Source organism: Alternaria hordeiaustralica, assembly GCF_023758085.1.
Source record: "Alternaria hordeiaustralica strain BMP 2776 chromosome Unknown scaffold_1, whole genome shotgun sequence".
NCBI classification, from domain to species: Eukaryota; Fungi; Ascomycota; class Dothideomycetes; order Pleosporales; family Pleosporaceae; genus Alternaria; species Alternaria hordeiaustralica.
The window spans coordinates 3,646,872-3,662,564 of record NW_026056773.1 but is presented as its reverse complement, the minus strand read 5'-3'; the positions used below and the strand labels follow the sequence as shown (position 1 = coordinate 3,662,564).

At 53.7% G+C, this 15,693-nt stretch overlaps 6 protein-coding genes across 6 annotated transcripts; 2 read left to right on the top strand and 4 right to left on the bottom strand.

Moving 5' to 3' along the window:
• Positions 1–469: 469 nt before the first annotated feature.
• J4E84_001177 (uncharacterized protein) lies at positions 470–1,532 on the bottom strand (the record flags this gene model as incomplete). The annotated part of the gene is made up of 2 exons (XM_049383811.1): positions 470–1,023; positions 1,097–1,532. The coding sequence occupies 2 exons, from the start codon at positions 1,530–1,532 to the stop codon at positions 470–472; spliced, it is 990 nt and encodes a 329-aa protein (XP_049249329.1).
• Positions 1,533–1,929: 397 nt separating this feature from the next.
• J4E84_001176 (uncharacterized protein) lies at positions 1,930–4,275 on the top strand (the record flags this gene model as incomplete). Its single annotated transcript, XM_049383810.1, has 4 exons — positions 1,930–1,972; positions 2,024–2,511; positions 2,560–3,438; positions 3,487–4,275. 4 exons carry the CDS (start codon positions 1,930–1,932, stop codon positions 4,273–4,275), a joined length of 2,199 nt encoding a protein of 732 aa, XP_049249328.1.
• A 473-nt stretch (positions 4,276–4,748) lies between these two features.
• On the bottom strand, positions 4,749–5,630 carry J4E84_001175 (uncharacterized protein; the record flags this gene model as incomplete). The annotated part of the gene is made up of 2 exons (XM_049383809.1): positions 4,749–5,557; positions 5,612–5,630. 2 exons carry the CDS (start codon positions 5,628–5,630, stop codon positions 4,749–4,751), a joined length of 828 nt encoding a protein of 275 aa, XP_049249327.1.
• A 555-nt stretch (positions 5,631–6,185) lies between these two features.
• J4E84_001174 (uncharacterized protein) lies at positions 6,186–11,173 on the bottom strand (the record flags this gene model as incomplete). The annotated part of the gene is made up of 5 exons (XM_049383808.1): positions 6,186–7,694; positions 7,750–8,026; positions 8,077–9,654; positions 9,705–10,926; positions 11,134–11,173. 5 exons carry the CDS (start codon positions 11,171–11,173, stop codon positions 6,186–6,188), a joined length of 4,626 nt encoding a protein of 1,541 aa, XP_049249326.1.
• Positions 11,174–12,969: 1,796 nt separating this feature from the next.
• J4E84_001173 (uncharacterized protein) lies at positions 12,970–13,829 on the bottom strand (the record flags this gene model as incomplete). Its single annotated transcript, XM_049383807.1, has 2 exons — positions 12,970–13,468; positions 13,519–13,829. The coding sequence occupies 2 exons, from the start codon at positions 13,827–13,829 to the stop codon at positions 12,970–12,972; spliced, it is 810 nt and encodes a 269-aa protein (XP_049249325.1).
• A 334-nt stretch (positions 13,830–14,163) lies between these two features.
• On the top strand, positions 14,164–15,430 carry ARK1 (Serine/threonine-protein kinase ark1; the record flags this gene model as incomplete). The annotated part of the gene is made up of 2 exons (XM_049383806.1): positions 14,164–14,265; positions 14,315–15,430. 2 exons carry the CDS (start codon positions 14,164–14,166, stop codon positions 15,428–15,430), a joined length of 1,218 nt encoding a protein of 405 aa, XP_049249324.1.
• Between the last annotated feature and the right edge of the window lie 263 nt (positions 15,431–15,693).

Genomic DNA, 15,693 nt, shown 5'->3' with positions numbered 1-15,693 from the left:
ACAACTGCTGCGGCCATTGAGACTAAGAAGGGTCAGGCTGGAGATAATAGGGCCTCGTTCATTGCTTTGTTCTTTGGTGTACTGGCTGCTACCTGGCTTATCTAAGGAGGCGTAGCTACTCCTTTTGGAAAGCGGTATGGTTTATCAGTACGGAAACTCTCAAACACATGTGCGACGGTGTTACGATGCAGTGTGTCGAGTATTTTCACGAATGACACGATATGTACATAATCATGGCAGCACATCAAGTCAGGAAAAGACTGATCACCTTGGAGCCTGCATTACCAAAAGGTCTTTCTAGTTCACTTACTTTATCTGAGTGTAGTCTGCAGACCTGTTCACGATGTTCTTGCATGAAGTGGCGGTGTGACAGCCCTCTGAATTATATAGAGATAGCACAGGGAAATGAATGCTTCTTGAATTACAAGTGACATAGACCAGCATGAGCTCGGCGATGGCTGCAGCGACTTCAAACAGCGAGCTCTCCGGCAGCTTGCACAAGGAAGTGATCAAGCCGTGAAGTGACTTGCTCCAATGTGGGAGCATCTTCTCCAACTATCTGCTGTGCACCGACAGAAATACGCCAAGGGCGATTGCGTGCCTCCGACTCCAATTCATCGAGCTCTTCTAAAGCTTCAATGAATTCTGCTCTCCTCAGTTCGAAGGCTTCGCCGTCAAATGCCCCCGAACTCCATCCGCAATCTTGGTAGATCTTTTGCCAGACTCGGAAACGATTGATTCTCCGTCGCCACCCATCAGCACCATCTGAGCCATGGTGCTGTCTCATATACTGAATCGCGGCGGTCGTCTCAGTAGGAAGACGAATGCCTCCCGGGAAGAGGTTCTGCATAATGATAGGATCTTCCAAGACCTTGCGCGCGGGTGGATGGGAAGGATCGTCATCCTCTGAGGGGTCATAGTACGGAACCCATTCCAGGCTTTGAAACTTTGCAATAATCTCATCAAGCACAGTCTCAGCTGGTCGTCTAGGTGCTTTCTCCCATTCGTTGCGGTCAGGTCCAACTGAAGACCACTCAATTATTGTTTCTGTAGTCTGTGAACGCTAAACCTATCTGCTCGAAAGCAATTGACATACTGTCCTGAGTGTCATAGATCAAGTCAGTACCGTAATGCCCGCTATAGGTATCACCACTTGTCAACCTCAACATGTGAGGTGGCAGCAGCTTGGTATTCTCGTCGTGGTACCTTTCACCCCACCGCAAATCCTCGACGAAATCTGGGTTACCGGGGTTGTCGAAGTACGTTACGGCTTTTGAGCGGGGGATCAATTCAACGCCGAACCACTGCCACCCTTCGACGATTTCGCTGCGCATTGCAGGGATTGATCTAATCAGGTTGATAACCTCAGAATCCAGGCCAATCTTCTCGAAGATTGAAGTTGCGACGGTTTCGGAAGAGTGAGGTGGGCGAATGATATCAGATGGAGATATGTAACGCATCGCGACGAAGAGATCGAGGAGCTTCGTCAGGCGGGAGATGAAGCCCGCGTGCTTCTCAGCGATGGCCTCCATTGCCGCGAGTGTTGTGGGAATGATGACGAGCTGGTGGAAGTGATGTATGGTTCTAAGGGCCAGGGGTCGTGCGCGTACCTAGGTAGCTTCGCGATCCAATCACCAGACGCGCGACCGCGACGAACAACCTCCGGCTAGCCTTCACCACCACTCAGACGAGCGGCATCGCCAACGAACCTCTCCCCAGCTACACCCACGGTCGAATTTCGCTACTGTACGACCCTAACACGACTCTTTTAGCATATACTGGTGTGCGCGCACCAGAGCCATCTCGCCGACACGACGGCATTGATCGCCTTCGAGATTCAGACACCGCCTACGCTCACTCAACCCTGCGAAGGCTACCGCGACTTCACGATCCTCTCAATTGCCAGACGCATCTGAACAAATCGGCAAGATGGTCGGAAAGAAATCGGGCAGAGCCCAATTGAGGGAAGAGGGTACGGCATCGGGATACTACAGCGCAAACATGGCAACTAACAAGCCTGCAGGTCTGGAGCGAACGGACAACAATATGGATCTTACGACATGGCCCCAGGTCGGCATGATCAACCAAAAGAACTACTACACCGAGTTCCTCAAGCGCGACGAACAGTTCCTCGCCGTACGATACCCCAAGGATGAAGAGAGGGCGCGCATAGTACAGGAAGCCAGGGATAAGGATCGCGCACGCGCGTTGGGTGTACCGGCAACGGAAGGAGCGACACCACAGGTTGCGGACGAGACAATGGAAGATGCCGAGGTCTCCTTCGCATCAAGAACCGACATCTCCAAGCTCATCGTGATACATCCTGGCAGCCAGAACTTGAGGATAGGCCTTGGATCGGACGCACTCCCGAAAACTGTGCCTATGGTCATCGCGCGCAAATGGAAGGAGAGTGAGGACGAGGAGGATGAGGGAGAGCCTAGCCCCAAGCGGATGAAGGTCGAAGGTGCCGTGCCCGCCGATGCGCTGCCTGAGAAGTGGTTCGGAGAGGATGTGAGTATTTGGGTGTTAATTGCACGGACGATGCTAACTTGTGACCAGTTTGCCGATCAGTACATGGCCATGTCATCCGAACTTAGGACGAGGATGCGTTCCAATAAGCGACGAGTGCTACCCAACTCGAAAGACCTCGTAATCAACTTCAACCGAAAATCCCCCCCAGACATCATCTCCGAACACAATGACATCAACCGCATCGAGTGGACAGAACTACCTGCAGATCCCAAGAAGGCACCGGACTTCTTCACTGGGCACGATGCGCTGCGGATACCCGAGAGATCCAACCCACGATACAAGCTGTTCTGGCCGATACGGAACGGCACGTTCAATGAGAAGGACTATCGCGACCGTAATCAGATCTACCATGATCTCTCCAAGATATTAGAAGAGGCTTTCCGGAATCAACTTGGTATTACCAGGTTAAAAGACCTTGTCAACTACAAGTGCGTCTTTATCATACCAGACCTCTACGAACGACAATACGTCACAATGATATTGGACATCCTCATGCGGGATCTTGGCCTTGGAAAGGTCTGCCTGCAGCAAGAGTCGCTTTCGGCTACATTCGGTGCTGGCTATGGTGTTGCCTGCGTAGTCGATATCGGTGCTCAGAAGACATCGATCTGTTGCGTTGACGAGGGCCTTTGTGCCGAGGAGTCCCGTGTCAACCTCAAGATGGGCGGAGCTGATGTGACGGAAACGTTCATCAAGATGATGCTTTACGGGCATTTCCCGTATGCCGACATGAACCTGAAGCGGAGATACGACTTCCTGCTTGCTGAGGAACTGAAGCAGAAGTTCTGCTCTATGGATGAGGGCTCGGTCACGGTACAAACGTGGGACTTTCATCTTCGCGCTTCGGGCCAAGACACGCGGAAGTACACCTTCAAGACGTACGACGAGACTATGCTTTCTGTCATGGTGAGTAACTCAACAATTATGTAAGATGGACTTTGCTAACGAATTCAGGGTTTCTTCAAGCCTTCCATCTTCGAGAATGCCCGGAAACTAGAAAACAGGAGAAAGGTCGTGCCTCGCTCAGTCGACCTCTACGACGGCTCACCCAACGACCCCATCTCGCAAGCACAAATCGCCATCATCGAAGCCGCCGCCGGTAAACCCGTGGTGCCCACCATCAACGGCGCCTCGGACGCCGTAAACAACACAGCACCCGCCTCAACCCCCCAACGCCCACAGCCAAACCCCTTCAACCTCCTCGGCCGCCTCAACGACAACGAAGGCACACCGCGCTCTTCCGTCGCCGGCTCACCCGGCCCCGAAGGCAGCAACACGCCCAACCCCGACCGCGACACCCCCATGGGCGACACAGACGGCGCCCCCCTCCTCTTCCGCGACCCTATCCACGAAAAGACCAAGCTAGCCGAAGCCCGCGACGCCATCCTCCCCATCCACTCGCTCGACGCCGCGATCCTAGAATCCCTCTCCCAAGGCGCCCGCGGCGACGACCGCAAACTACGCGACTTCTTCGGCGGCATCATGCTCGTTGGCGGCGCGTCCAAAACACCCGGTCTACGCGAGTTTCTCGAGATGCGACTCCGTGAGTTGCGTCCCGGGTACGGTAAAGAGATTCTTGTGGGGCCGCCGCCGCGTGACTTTGATCCGCAGGTTGTGGCGTGGAAAGGGGGTAGTGTGTTTGGGCGGTTGAGTGGGCATGGCAATGATGGCTGGATTAGTCGGTATGAGTATGATATGTTGGGGGCGAGGCTGTTGAATAATAAGTGCATGTTTGCTTGGTAGGATGGAGTGAACAGGGATGGTGTGGATAGGTCTCGCAAGGAAGGTCGAGATGTTTGATCTGTTGGAGGGTGGGTGTAGATGGGCGGGATATTGGGTATTGTTAGAGCGTCATGGGGTTGGTGTGGGATGGTGGGAGTAGACATTCGTTAAGGGCGCATCCTGTTGGGTTCAACGAGGGTGGTATTTCTTGTCGAATAACAATGTGTTACGAATACAGCTTCCTCGATACTCTGCTTATGGTCATGTTTACCAAGTCAATACAGCGTTGTTTCTGATTAGGTAGACATAGCTTGTAAATCGTATGTATTCCGTCTCGTATTGCATACTAATGTCATAACAGATGAGAAGCAGACCGCTTCACCGTGGGACTACCACATCTTGCTCTCTTCGTTTCACCATCATAGCCGATACCCAGTCCTGATCCTGCACTACGCATATCACTCAGAACCCCTCAGGCTTCGGAAGCCAGCAGCTTACGACGACACCTCGGCAGACTCGCAGACCTTCTTGTGGATCTTCCAGTGCTTCTTCTGGCAAGCGACTGAGCAGTACTTGCGGTTCAAGCACTTGGAGCAAGTGAGCAGGTTCTTGCCCTTCGGTCTATGCTCTACGCCACAGCCACCACACTCATCCGGCGTGTTGAACTGGGCGCGAAGTTCCTTGACGACCAGCGAGGAAGAGCAGTTCATCCTGATAGGGCCGAAGAGAAGCGGGTCCGGAACATTCAAGCCTCGGTAACCAAGTCCATTGTCGGGCTCTCCAGGCTCAGAGTTGGCCACCTCCAAGAGGGACTTTGACTCGAAGTCGTAAGGTACTCCGTTCTTGAAGCCGTTTGGACCGAATAGAGCCTTATGCATCTGGCGCTGAGCGTCGGGCTTGAGGCCGCCTTCGGTGTAGACCTTCTTGAGCATGACGAGGAATGAGGCAGGGAGTTGGCATCCGTGTGTCATGGCACAGGCACCGAGCATGACGTACATGTAGCAGGGGTCGGAGAACAAGTGCTCACACTGCTCATTCAATGATCCAGTGAGTGGGGCTAGAATCTTCGCCTCCCTCTCAGCGATCATCTTGATAAGATTGCCGGAATCGAGCCACTTGCGGACCACTTCTTTGTCTGAGCAACCACCGGCATGGATGCTATAGTAAACAGCGTGATCTGCTTCCTCCTCGGTCTTGCCTTGGGCTCGGAGGGCAGCCTTAGCTTCATCCTCGAGTTTGCTGAGTCCAGCGAAGTGTCCCATATCGCTGATGTTGTCAAAGTCCTGGTCCGACTGGAAGAGACCTGGCGTTGTGTTAGTCGATAAGATCATCTACATGTAGCATGTTTGATACTCACCGTATCCCCAATGACCCATCTTGAGAACGTTGTGCTTTTGGGTATGGTAGGTTGTGAATAGGTTGACTGAGGTAGCGGTGCTCACTACTGCGTATGACAGTTGACAGTGTTGATCTTTGCTATGGGAGGTGAGTGATGAAGTGAAGACGAGCGAACGCGTATTGAGATCAGAAGAGGGTACGCGTCGCGTCACACGTCATGAGGGAGGCCAGGCTGCAATGTTGGCTGTGGAGGAAGGAGCGAGGACGCGTGTTCCCGTGACCCAGGCGCCTTCCTCACGCGTTGCCATCGCGCCCTCGAATAGCGGCATGGACCACGTTCTGATTGCGTCTCGCTCATCATCTCTATGATAATACTGTCAGCCTTGTCAACTGCCACTGGATTGTGAAAATTTCTGGCACGTTCCAGATGGACTCACTTTGCTCGTTTTCACCGAGGAACCACGCGCTGAATGACTGAAGATCAAAATGTAATATTAACTATTGATTAAACAAGATAACCCAAAACATCTATGCATACGAAGGAGAAAGAAACAAATCGCTCAAAAACATACAACTACTACTATTCGAAACACTCAAGCAGTACCAGCATCCTTCTCCCCACTCCTCTCACCAGGGTGTCCACCCTGCTGTGCCGCCTTCTCAGCACCCTCTTGTGCCTTATCCGCCGTACCCTTCGCCTTCGCGCCCTTCTTGTTCTTATGGAAGAAGCTCTTAAACGAGCTAAGCTTGGCAACGCGGAAGAGGTAGTAAGTGAGAATAGCAATACCGGCGTTGAACCCGATGAAAGCAAAAATGATGCCAAAGTTCCTCCACCTTTCGCCGTAGTAAATCGAGGAACCAGCCAAGAACTGGTCCGCGTTGGTGAGGGAACAGTAGTTGCAGCCAGCAGTCGCGTCTGGGTTCTGGATGGTGCCACCGGCAACGGCAGCGTAGTCGGCGAGGTAGGCGCCGCATGTTTGGCCGGCTGGGGGGTCGAATACGGAAACTTCGCGTTCGCTGCAGACGACTTGGCGACCGGATAGCATGGTGGAAACCATGCCGCCGATCCAGTATGTGAAGGGACTGCAGCGGTACATGAAGAGCCAGAAGCCGGGGAGTTGGTCCGGAGGCTGCAGGACACCGTTGAACAGAATACTCATGAGAGTGAGGAGGGAGACGAGTCCAGAAGCTGTCTCGGCATCGGGTAGCGCTGCGATGGTCATGTCGGCGAAGGTGGATGTGTAGATGAGGAGTTGCATGCAGAACAACAGGACCAAGCCCTGGCGTTCGCTGGATTGGCTCACACCAACGACGGGGTAGTAGAATGTGACGAACATGAAGACACCAGCGATGATGCCGTAGGGTATCTCCACAACGATGTTGGCAATCATGAAGGCGATCCAGCTGTATGCCTTGGACGGCCTCTCGCGAGACTCGTAGAGCGAGCGTTGGGTGACGAAGAGGGGTTGGATCTGCTGTGCAAGTGACGAGAAGATAGTAGTAAGCATGAAGACCGAGAAGATAATCGTCTGCATGCCTGCTAAACTCGTGTTGGCCTTGTAGAAAGAGAAACCTATGAAGAGACCCGCGATGGCGCAGAGACCGAATTTAGCCATGACGTAGCCGGGCATGCGCCAGTATTGCTGGAAGGCTCGGTATGTGCATTCGACGATTTGCGTGGTCAATGGCATGGCGAACTCGCCGCCACCGGTTTCGGCTGCAATGTTGAGTTCCTCGCTCTTCTTGGCCTCGTGGAGTTGGTCGATATCCCTTTGGACGCCCCTGGCTTCTTCGCTTTCTCTCCACACGTCGTACCAGTCCTGGCCGTTATCGTTCTTGCCGGCGTTGACAATCTCCAGCATGTATTCAGCTGGGTTCTCGTCTTCACCGCACTTGCGTGCACCGTTGTTCTGGAAGTAGTCGAGGAGTGTTTGGGAGTTATCGCCGAGCTCGCCGAAGTAGACGGTCTTACCACCGCGGGCAAGGAAGAGGAGACGGTCGAACTCTTGGAAGAGGATGGCGCTGGGCTGATGGATGGTGCAGAGGATAGCTTGGCCAGCCGAGCTGATCTTGCGGAGGAAGGCAATGATGGACCAGGAACTCTGCGCAGAAGTTAGTTATCATCGATCTTACGCGAACTGATGCAATTGTACTGACCTGTGAATCAAGACCGGAGGTAGGTTCGTCAAGGAAGAGCAAAAGCTTGGGCTTCGCGGCAAGTTCAACACCAATTGTCAGAAGCTTGCGTTGTTCAACGTTCAAGCCCTCTCCAGGCACACCAACAACGGCTTCGGCAAAGTCGGACATGTTCAGCATCTTGATGACCTCTTCGACGTAGTCATGCTTTTCCTTCTTGCTAACAGTCTTTGGCTGGCGTAGCATGGCAGAGAATTGTAGCGCTTCACGAACAGTCGAAGTCTCGAGATGAAGATCCCTGGAATGGTTAGTACTTGCGATAAGACAGACATAAGCTGGAAAACTTACTGTTGTTGCACGTAACCGGTTGAGCGTTGGAAAGCAGGATCGAGAGGCTTGCCGTTCACAAACATGTCTCCAGTGATCACTCCCATTGTGGTCCGCTGAGCCAGAGCATCCAAGAGCGTGGTCTTGCCAGCTCCCGAGACACCCATAAGAGCAGTCATTGATCCAGGCTTGACAAAACCAGAGACATGGTCGAGCAGACGACGCGGCTCGCCCTTAATCTCGATGTCGTAGACAACGTCGCGCCACGTGAAAACACCCTTCTGCTCCTCAATGGCGCTGACATCACCAGCGCCTTCATGCTCTCCTGTCTGCGTCTCTCCAGACTCCTCATCGGAACCCTTGCCACCAGGCTGCATGTATGCGGGAACATGTCCACGACGGAAGACGAGTTGCTCGGCCGTGTTGGATGTGGAAGAGTTGACCTCAACAGCGACGAAGTAGGTGACCATGAAGAAGATCAGGAAAGCCCAGAGGATACCAAAGTTGCGCCACACATGGCTCCAAGAGTAGGAGTATGAGACTTCGATGTAACTGTCACCGTTGATGAACGTCTGCCCGGCGACTGCACCCTGTGTGTTGCAAATGAATGAGTCGCCAGTTTGTTCGTATCCAGGTCCTGATGGGATGAAGGCATCGCAGGGAAAGTCGACTCCGTGGAACTCGTTCGCAAGCAAGATCTCGAATGCGTAGAAGATTGGATTGATCCAGCGAATCCAGCCGAACCAGTCAGGCATTTCGGGGATGCGGATGACGAAACCAGTGTAGATGACCAGAATGAGGACCAAGACACCAGCGCCTGCCATGGCTTGCGATGCGGTCTTGGTAACAGCAGCAGTCGTTCGGAAGATAGCTGCCATGACGAAGGTTGCCATGTAAGTAACCACGAAGAACAAGAAGAACTGTCCTGCAGTGTACCGCAGTTGGGCCAGGAAGTACAGAATGATGTTGAAGACGACTGCCTGAATGAACTTGACAGGTATATCGGCAACAATACCAGCTATAGCTTCGGTAGACGGGTGGTAAAAGGCGTAAGAGTTGTGCTTCTCGACGATAGGCCGCTGGGCGTATAGACCTGCGATTTCACCGATGGAAGTAAGAGCGTTGAAGAGAATGGCCAGGAAGATGACAGCTCCGCGACCTTGGAACGAGCTGGAGCCTGTAGAGTGACCGAAGTAAATGGAACCGACGATGAGAGCGATGACGACATTGAGACCAGCTTGTGTTGCTGTAGAGGCGATATCGCCCCAGATGCGTTGGTACGCTCGTCGAGTGTTGAGCTTGATCTGCATCGGGACGCTGATGAGGTAAGGTGACTTGGGACGAGCGTGTTTAGCCTGGATGTAGTTCTTCTGTTGGCGTAGTTGCTCGAGAGTGCCGTGCTCGTTGACTGGGTTCTCTGCTTCGAAGTCCTTGATCTCCTCAAGAAGCGCCTGGTACTCAGGGGACTCGCGCCAGTACTTCTCAAAGTCTTCCGGTGTGCGAGGCACCTTGTTCTCCATGCCCTCTTTGGCTTGCCTTTCTTGTGGGTTGGTAACGGCTGTGAGGAAGTCTCCAGCGGTTTGACGAGGGGGGCAGTACCTGTTCTGCGTTAGTTGTTGTCAGGTGACTCGTCATTTTGGAATTCTTACCATCCTTGACGCTCAAAGAAGTCCTTGGCCTCATTGGCGGGTCCGAAGTAGATCTGGCGACCTTCGTAGAGGACAGCAGCTTTGTCAAAGCAGTCGTACACGCTTTGACTAGCCTGGTAGATAGCCACCGCAGCAGCACCTCCAGCCAAGTCGGAACCGACCCTCAGAGCCTTGACGAACTTCAACGCAGTGGCTGAATCCAATCCTCGTGTCGAGTTATCCCATGCCGCAAATGGAGCGCCGGCGAGTAGCATCTCAGCTACGGAGACTCGCTTCCTCTCTCCACCTGACACACCACGAACGAAATCGTTTCCGACCTTGGTGTTGTAGGTGTGACTCAGCCCAAGTACGGCCATGACGACCTTTGCCATGAACTGGGCGAACTCATCGCGGTTCGCTCCGCCGGGTCGGTTCGATGGTGTTCTGACAGCCGCGGCAAATTCCAGTGTCTGACCTACAGTCAGATGAGGAAAGTGCTTGTCGACTTCCTGGTTGTACACTGTCTCTCCCTTGAACTCCTTGCGCATACGCTCCTGGGGAATGCCGTTGTAGTGGATGACCGAGTCATCCGTGTCCAAACCATGAAGCTCTCCAGTGAGAGCCTTGAGAAGTGTGGAGCAACCAGAGCCGGGACGACCAAGGACAACACACAGCTCGCCAGCTCGTATGATACCGTCGAAGCTGTGGAGAATCTGCTTACGTTCCGACTTGCCAAAGAATTCCTTAGCTCGGAAGGGTGCCATGAACATGTCTGAAACAGTGCTCTGAAGCTGCAGAGCCTTGCCCGAACCAAAGACGTCCAGGTTCTTGTACACAACATTGACCTTCTTCATTTCGATGCCCTCGCCCTCCAGCTGATTCCGGAACATGTTCAAAAACCTGCTGAGATCAAAAGCCTCGTTGGAGGGGTCCACACGGGGATCGTTTGGCTGCGCAATGCTCATCTGCTGAGTCACCTTTGACTGTGAGGTGAAGATGCGCGCCAACTCCTGCCTGCCGTCGTCGTCGATCTCAGCCCGTGTGACTCGGCGTTGAAGAGTGGCTGGGGCTGCATCTTCGTAAGAGGATGAAGTGCCGGTTCGCTTGACTTTCGGGGCTTGTCCATTAGATCCTAACCGCGTGTCTGAAGAATCTGAGGAGCTCGATGTGTTGACTTTCTCGAGCGGCACGACTTCCTCTTGCCTGTGCTGGGATTCAGTGCCATCGGTGGAGGAAAACAAGCCTGCGCCGGTTGATGTTTCATGTGCGGTCGACGATTCATGCGTGTAGGAGTGTGATGAGAAGACTCCGTGGGTGCCGTGAGCATGACCATCTGGGAAGTAGGTCGGACGACCAGAAGTAGTTCGCGTGACGCCGTGGGGAGGAGTCTGGGTTCCTGACCCCGATTGGGTGGAAGAGCTGAAATGTGTTTGATGTGACTGCGACGTACTCGACATGAAAGTCTCGCCGTGGGACTGGTGGTCAGCCATGGTGATTTTCAACGGCAAGTGATGGCGAGTAACGTCGGCGTCGATGATGTATTGCTGGTGCCCACCTGCGACTATCTAACATATATCAATTGTTAGCCACGTTGGGCCTATGTTGTCATAGCACCCCGGATAGCGGAATCTCCCCATGGCCGCGGTTAGTCTTGCACCATCTGCCATGGCCTCGGACGAGATGGCTGGGCCTGTGGATTGAGATTCGTCCTTCGCCGCAGTAGATGATTGGGACGTGCGTGCGCTACGCGGGCCGGACTCAAAGTGAGCGGATCCAAGTTCAGCATGCTCGATGCGTATTTGTTCGAGGCCGCAATTAGTGCGACAACACTGGGCGCCGAGACTGCTTTTCTCAATGTTGAATATGACATCACAGGCCGGACGGCCACGGATGAGGGTGTTGCCAAGCAATCCGCCCACCATCACAGTCCGTAATGGAAGCAGACATGCGGTGGCTGTCGTGACGAGGCAGCTTCTGCGCTCGATGCGCACTCTTTGCGTGATTCTGGTGGTCGTAAAGCAAGATTGCGGCTGCCCGTCGAAAACGCTTATGTTGGTCCGCGATCGACAGCTTACTGCTTTCGGACGAGAGATCGCTCGGGATCCTCCTTACGCCTGCCATGCACTCTCGCGTCTTCGGTACCCGTTATCCTATCGTACAAACCCTTGTCGTCATTCCAGCCATCCGGACCATCCGAGCAGCGGCTATCTGTTGTACAAATGCCGGTGATTTCCAGTCTGTTGAGGACCGTCAACTTTCCACTCTCCGCCGGTCGTAATATGGGGCGGTGCACAACGGAACCCTGAACAAGGCCAATCTCGGACGAACGTAATCTCCGTTTGATGTTGGCAGGCGGACGCGTCTCCTTGGTTATGTCAGGCAGCGCTAACGCAGTGTCACTTGCTTGTGTCGGCATCGACAGAACCTAATTGCTTTTTGAGGGGAAGCAATACAGCAGGAACCGCCCTACGGGCCCTAAACGTTCGCGCACGGTGGGATCGCTGATCAAGATCAACGAGCGAAGACACTTGGACAACGTGGATGGAGTCTAGCGATTGAGTTTCAATTCTGCGCTTCCATAGTCAGGATCAGAGACGAATGTACTCGAGGCCTGTCTGGGCGCAGTGACAGCAAGATCTCGAGGCGCGCAACAATACATTGGACGACTGCGCACAAACTCGGTACCAGGACACAGAGCGGCATTGACCATAGCTGTACGTAGATGTTCAGACTCGCACCATTACTGCTGTATCAGCCATGGACCTTGCATGAGGTTGCAAGCCTCATTAGTAGCGGCGCTCTTGGGAGGTCAGACAGCTTTCAGTCAACAACATCCGTTTATGTAATCGGGGTTGCATTGTAAAGGCTATCTTGCTCGAGAGCGGTGAAACTCTCCTTCGCTATCCGTCCACATGCAGTCCACATGCAGGCCTTATGCCGGCCCTTTGTCTAGGCGGTATGTACTGAGTAGCGATTTGATAATCAGGATCTTGTGTCCAGCTAAGCTTGTTGGCGTGTATTCGATAGGAATTCTGGAACGAGAGTAGAGATTGCCTTGGGTTGAGGCCTGTCAGACGGCGGATTCCAGGGACAAGAGGCCTGCTTCCTGGTTGTTTGCGTGATTACTGAACAGGCGATGAGCGAAAGCCTAATCAACGTACGCACCGGTCAGACTGACCTTGGGATTGTCGACGCAGTTTTGGGTCGCCGTTGTGCCTCCGCGCTTTTAGTGCTTTTAGTTTCGGGCTGATGAGTGATGATCAAGGTTCTGTCGAGCCGCGCTTGCTCACTTCAGTTGTAACCCCTCAAGCTTCTGTTCCACTATGGGTATATGTTCCGCCAAGCGGTTAGGGTCTCGCATTATCGCAAGCACGTCTTCCTTCCTTCCTGCGAGCTTCTTCCGCACTTCCTCGTATTTCTCCTCCCTCGCCGTGTACTCTCTCAGCACCACGTTGTCCCCAAACTCGACAAACACGCGCGTGTCGCGTATCCGGAATACAACATCATCCAAGCGCATGAAGAAGCGCACAAGGAGGAGCAAGCGCTGTGGCATGACGCGGATCTTGCAGGATAGCATGGCGATGCCGTTGTCCGCTAGCTCGTCTTCGTAGAGTACCAGCTCGTCGAAGAAGTGTATCGGGTCGGGACGCTTGAGAAGGTGGAGTGGTATAGGGGTCTCGGTAGGCTCGAAGGCGGGCGTTGGTGGTGTGGTGCCTTTGTAATCTGTGCTGTAGGACCAGTCGAACGGCTTCACGACTTCTTTGATGTCCTCAAATTGCTTCTGTCTGATCTGAGTTAGCTACAGGGTCTCTCTGTACTGTTTCTTTGGTCTTACCTATTTTGCTGCCACTCTTTCGAGTAGGAGACCTTGAACATCTTCTCGCCTGTCTTGTCCACCAGATCCAGCGCATCGAAGGCATTGAACTCAATGTACCAGCCACTCTGGGCGTGTTCTATCCGCATCATGTTGTCTCCGAATATCATCTCGGGCGGCGCTATTCCGAGCTTCTTGGTCATGTCCTCTATTGGGCCGGCCTTGAGGATGGGCAGTTTGCGCGTGGTGATCTTGAAGCCTTCCTTGGTAATGGATGTGTCGGCGACACCGGGTGCCACAGTGTCGGCGGGCGCGCCATTGAGGGATGCCATAGCTGGGAACTTATGCGACGGGACCCTGAAGAATGCTGTGTGTATAAATTGTTCGCAGACACCTGCAGGTGGATCCGATGGCGATGGCGGGGAGCTTCAGCGTGGTGGGGCGCGAACCAGGGCTCCGACCGCCGATGGCCGATGGCTGTTTCCTTGACAACGCACGAAACCCACTTGTTTGTCTGGGTTAACTAGCTGCCATCCGTCCTCGAACCCTGCAAACATCCACACCCACCAACTGTCACCCATCCCCATAGCATAATATAGCTATCAGCGGTCTTTTGTGGCCCTATTGCTTGCTTCCTGTCGCTCTAGCCTGCATACAGACATCGCCATGGCCGACGTCGCAAACCTCGAAGCCGCCTTTGAGCGCACCACCATCCACGACGAGAACGATGAGCACGTCACTTCTACATCGACCTACCACAAGGTGAAGGTGTGTATCTACTCGCCTGCTCAATGTTGCACTTTCTAACAGCATCAAGCCTTCCGCATCCACAACCGTATCGGTAGCTGGCCTATCGTCCTCCCAATCAGCTGCAAACCGCATGAAGCTGCCCCATCAGACACTACAGAAGCTCGCTACGCAAAATGCAAAGACGGCAAACATCGCCAAAGTTACCATCTCAGCAAGCTCCAGCCGACCCTCAGAACAGCACCAATCACATCGCCGCACGCTCACCGACTCCGCTATCTACACCGTACCCTCAAACCCTGCAACACCCAAACAATGGCATCTGGGCATGTTTGACATCGGCAAGCCTCTCGGAAAGGGAAAGTTTGGTCGCGTCTATCTTGCCAAGGAGCGCTCATCAGGCTTCGTGTGTGCCTTGAAGGTGCTCCACAAGTCTGAGATCCAGCAAGGCAAAGTCGAGAAGCAGGTCCGACGAGAGATTGAGATCCAATCACATCTCACGCACCCCAATATCCTCAAGCTCTTTGGCCACTTCCACGACGCAAAGCGCATCTTCCTCATCCTCGAGTTCGCTGGTAAAGGAGAACTGTACAAGCACCTCCGCAAGGAGCAACGCTTCCCCGAATGGAAGGCAGCACAATATGTAGCCCAGATGGCCGCAGCACTCAAGTACCTACACAAGAAGCACGTCATGCACCGCGATATCAAGCCCGAAAACATCCTTGTCGGCATCCACGGCGAGATCAAGATTTCCGACTTTGGCTGGTCGGTACACGCGCCCAACAACCGCCGCAACACCATGTGCGGAACTCTCGACTACCTGCCCCCGGAGATGCTTCGCGGTGGCGGCAAGGACAACTTCTACTCCGAGAAGGTCGATCTATGGAGCTTAGGTGTCCTGACGTACGAGTTCCTAGTCGGTGAAGCGCCATTCGAGGACACGCAAGTCATGACACAGCGCAAGATTGCGAGGGGAGAGTACACAGTCCCGAGCTTCGTCAGCTCAGAAGCGCGGGATCTCATCAAGAAACTACTCGTGCTGGACCCGGAGAAGCGTATCGCGCTTGAGGATGTCGAGGTACACCCCTGGATCCTCAAGCACTGCAAGGGCAGCTCACGAGCCTACGAGCGCACATCTGGCGGCAAGGTACGCAGCAGCTCGGAGCAGTCTGAGGAGAGCTACTAAGCTTCGTCTTGGTGGTGTTCCAACTTCACATAATGTCTAACATGTACGACGGCGAAGGGGCGTTCCGCACGGTAGTCACTGAATTTCTTGTCTTTAGTCGCATTGCTCGGCGTCTTGGGTTTGCCGCTGGCGTTGGATGGTATCGTAATTGGGAATGCATCCCACAACTCATTCAATTCAAGAATTTCAAGCTTGACCTGCAAAACACCGTCTAACATGCCACGTCTGCACCGTGAACATCCTCATCTTGCCAGACCCCATGC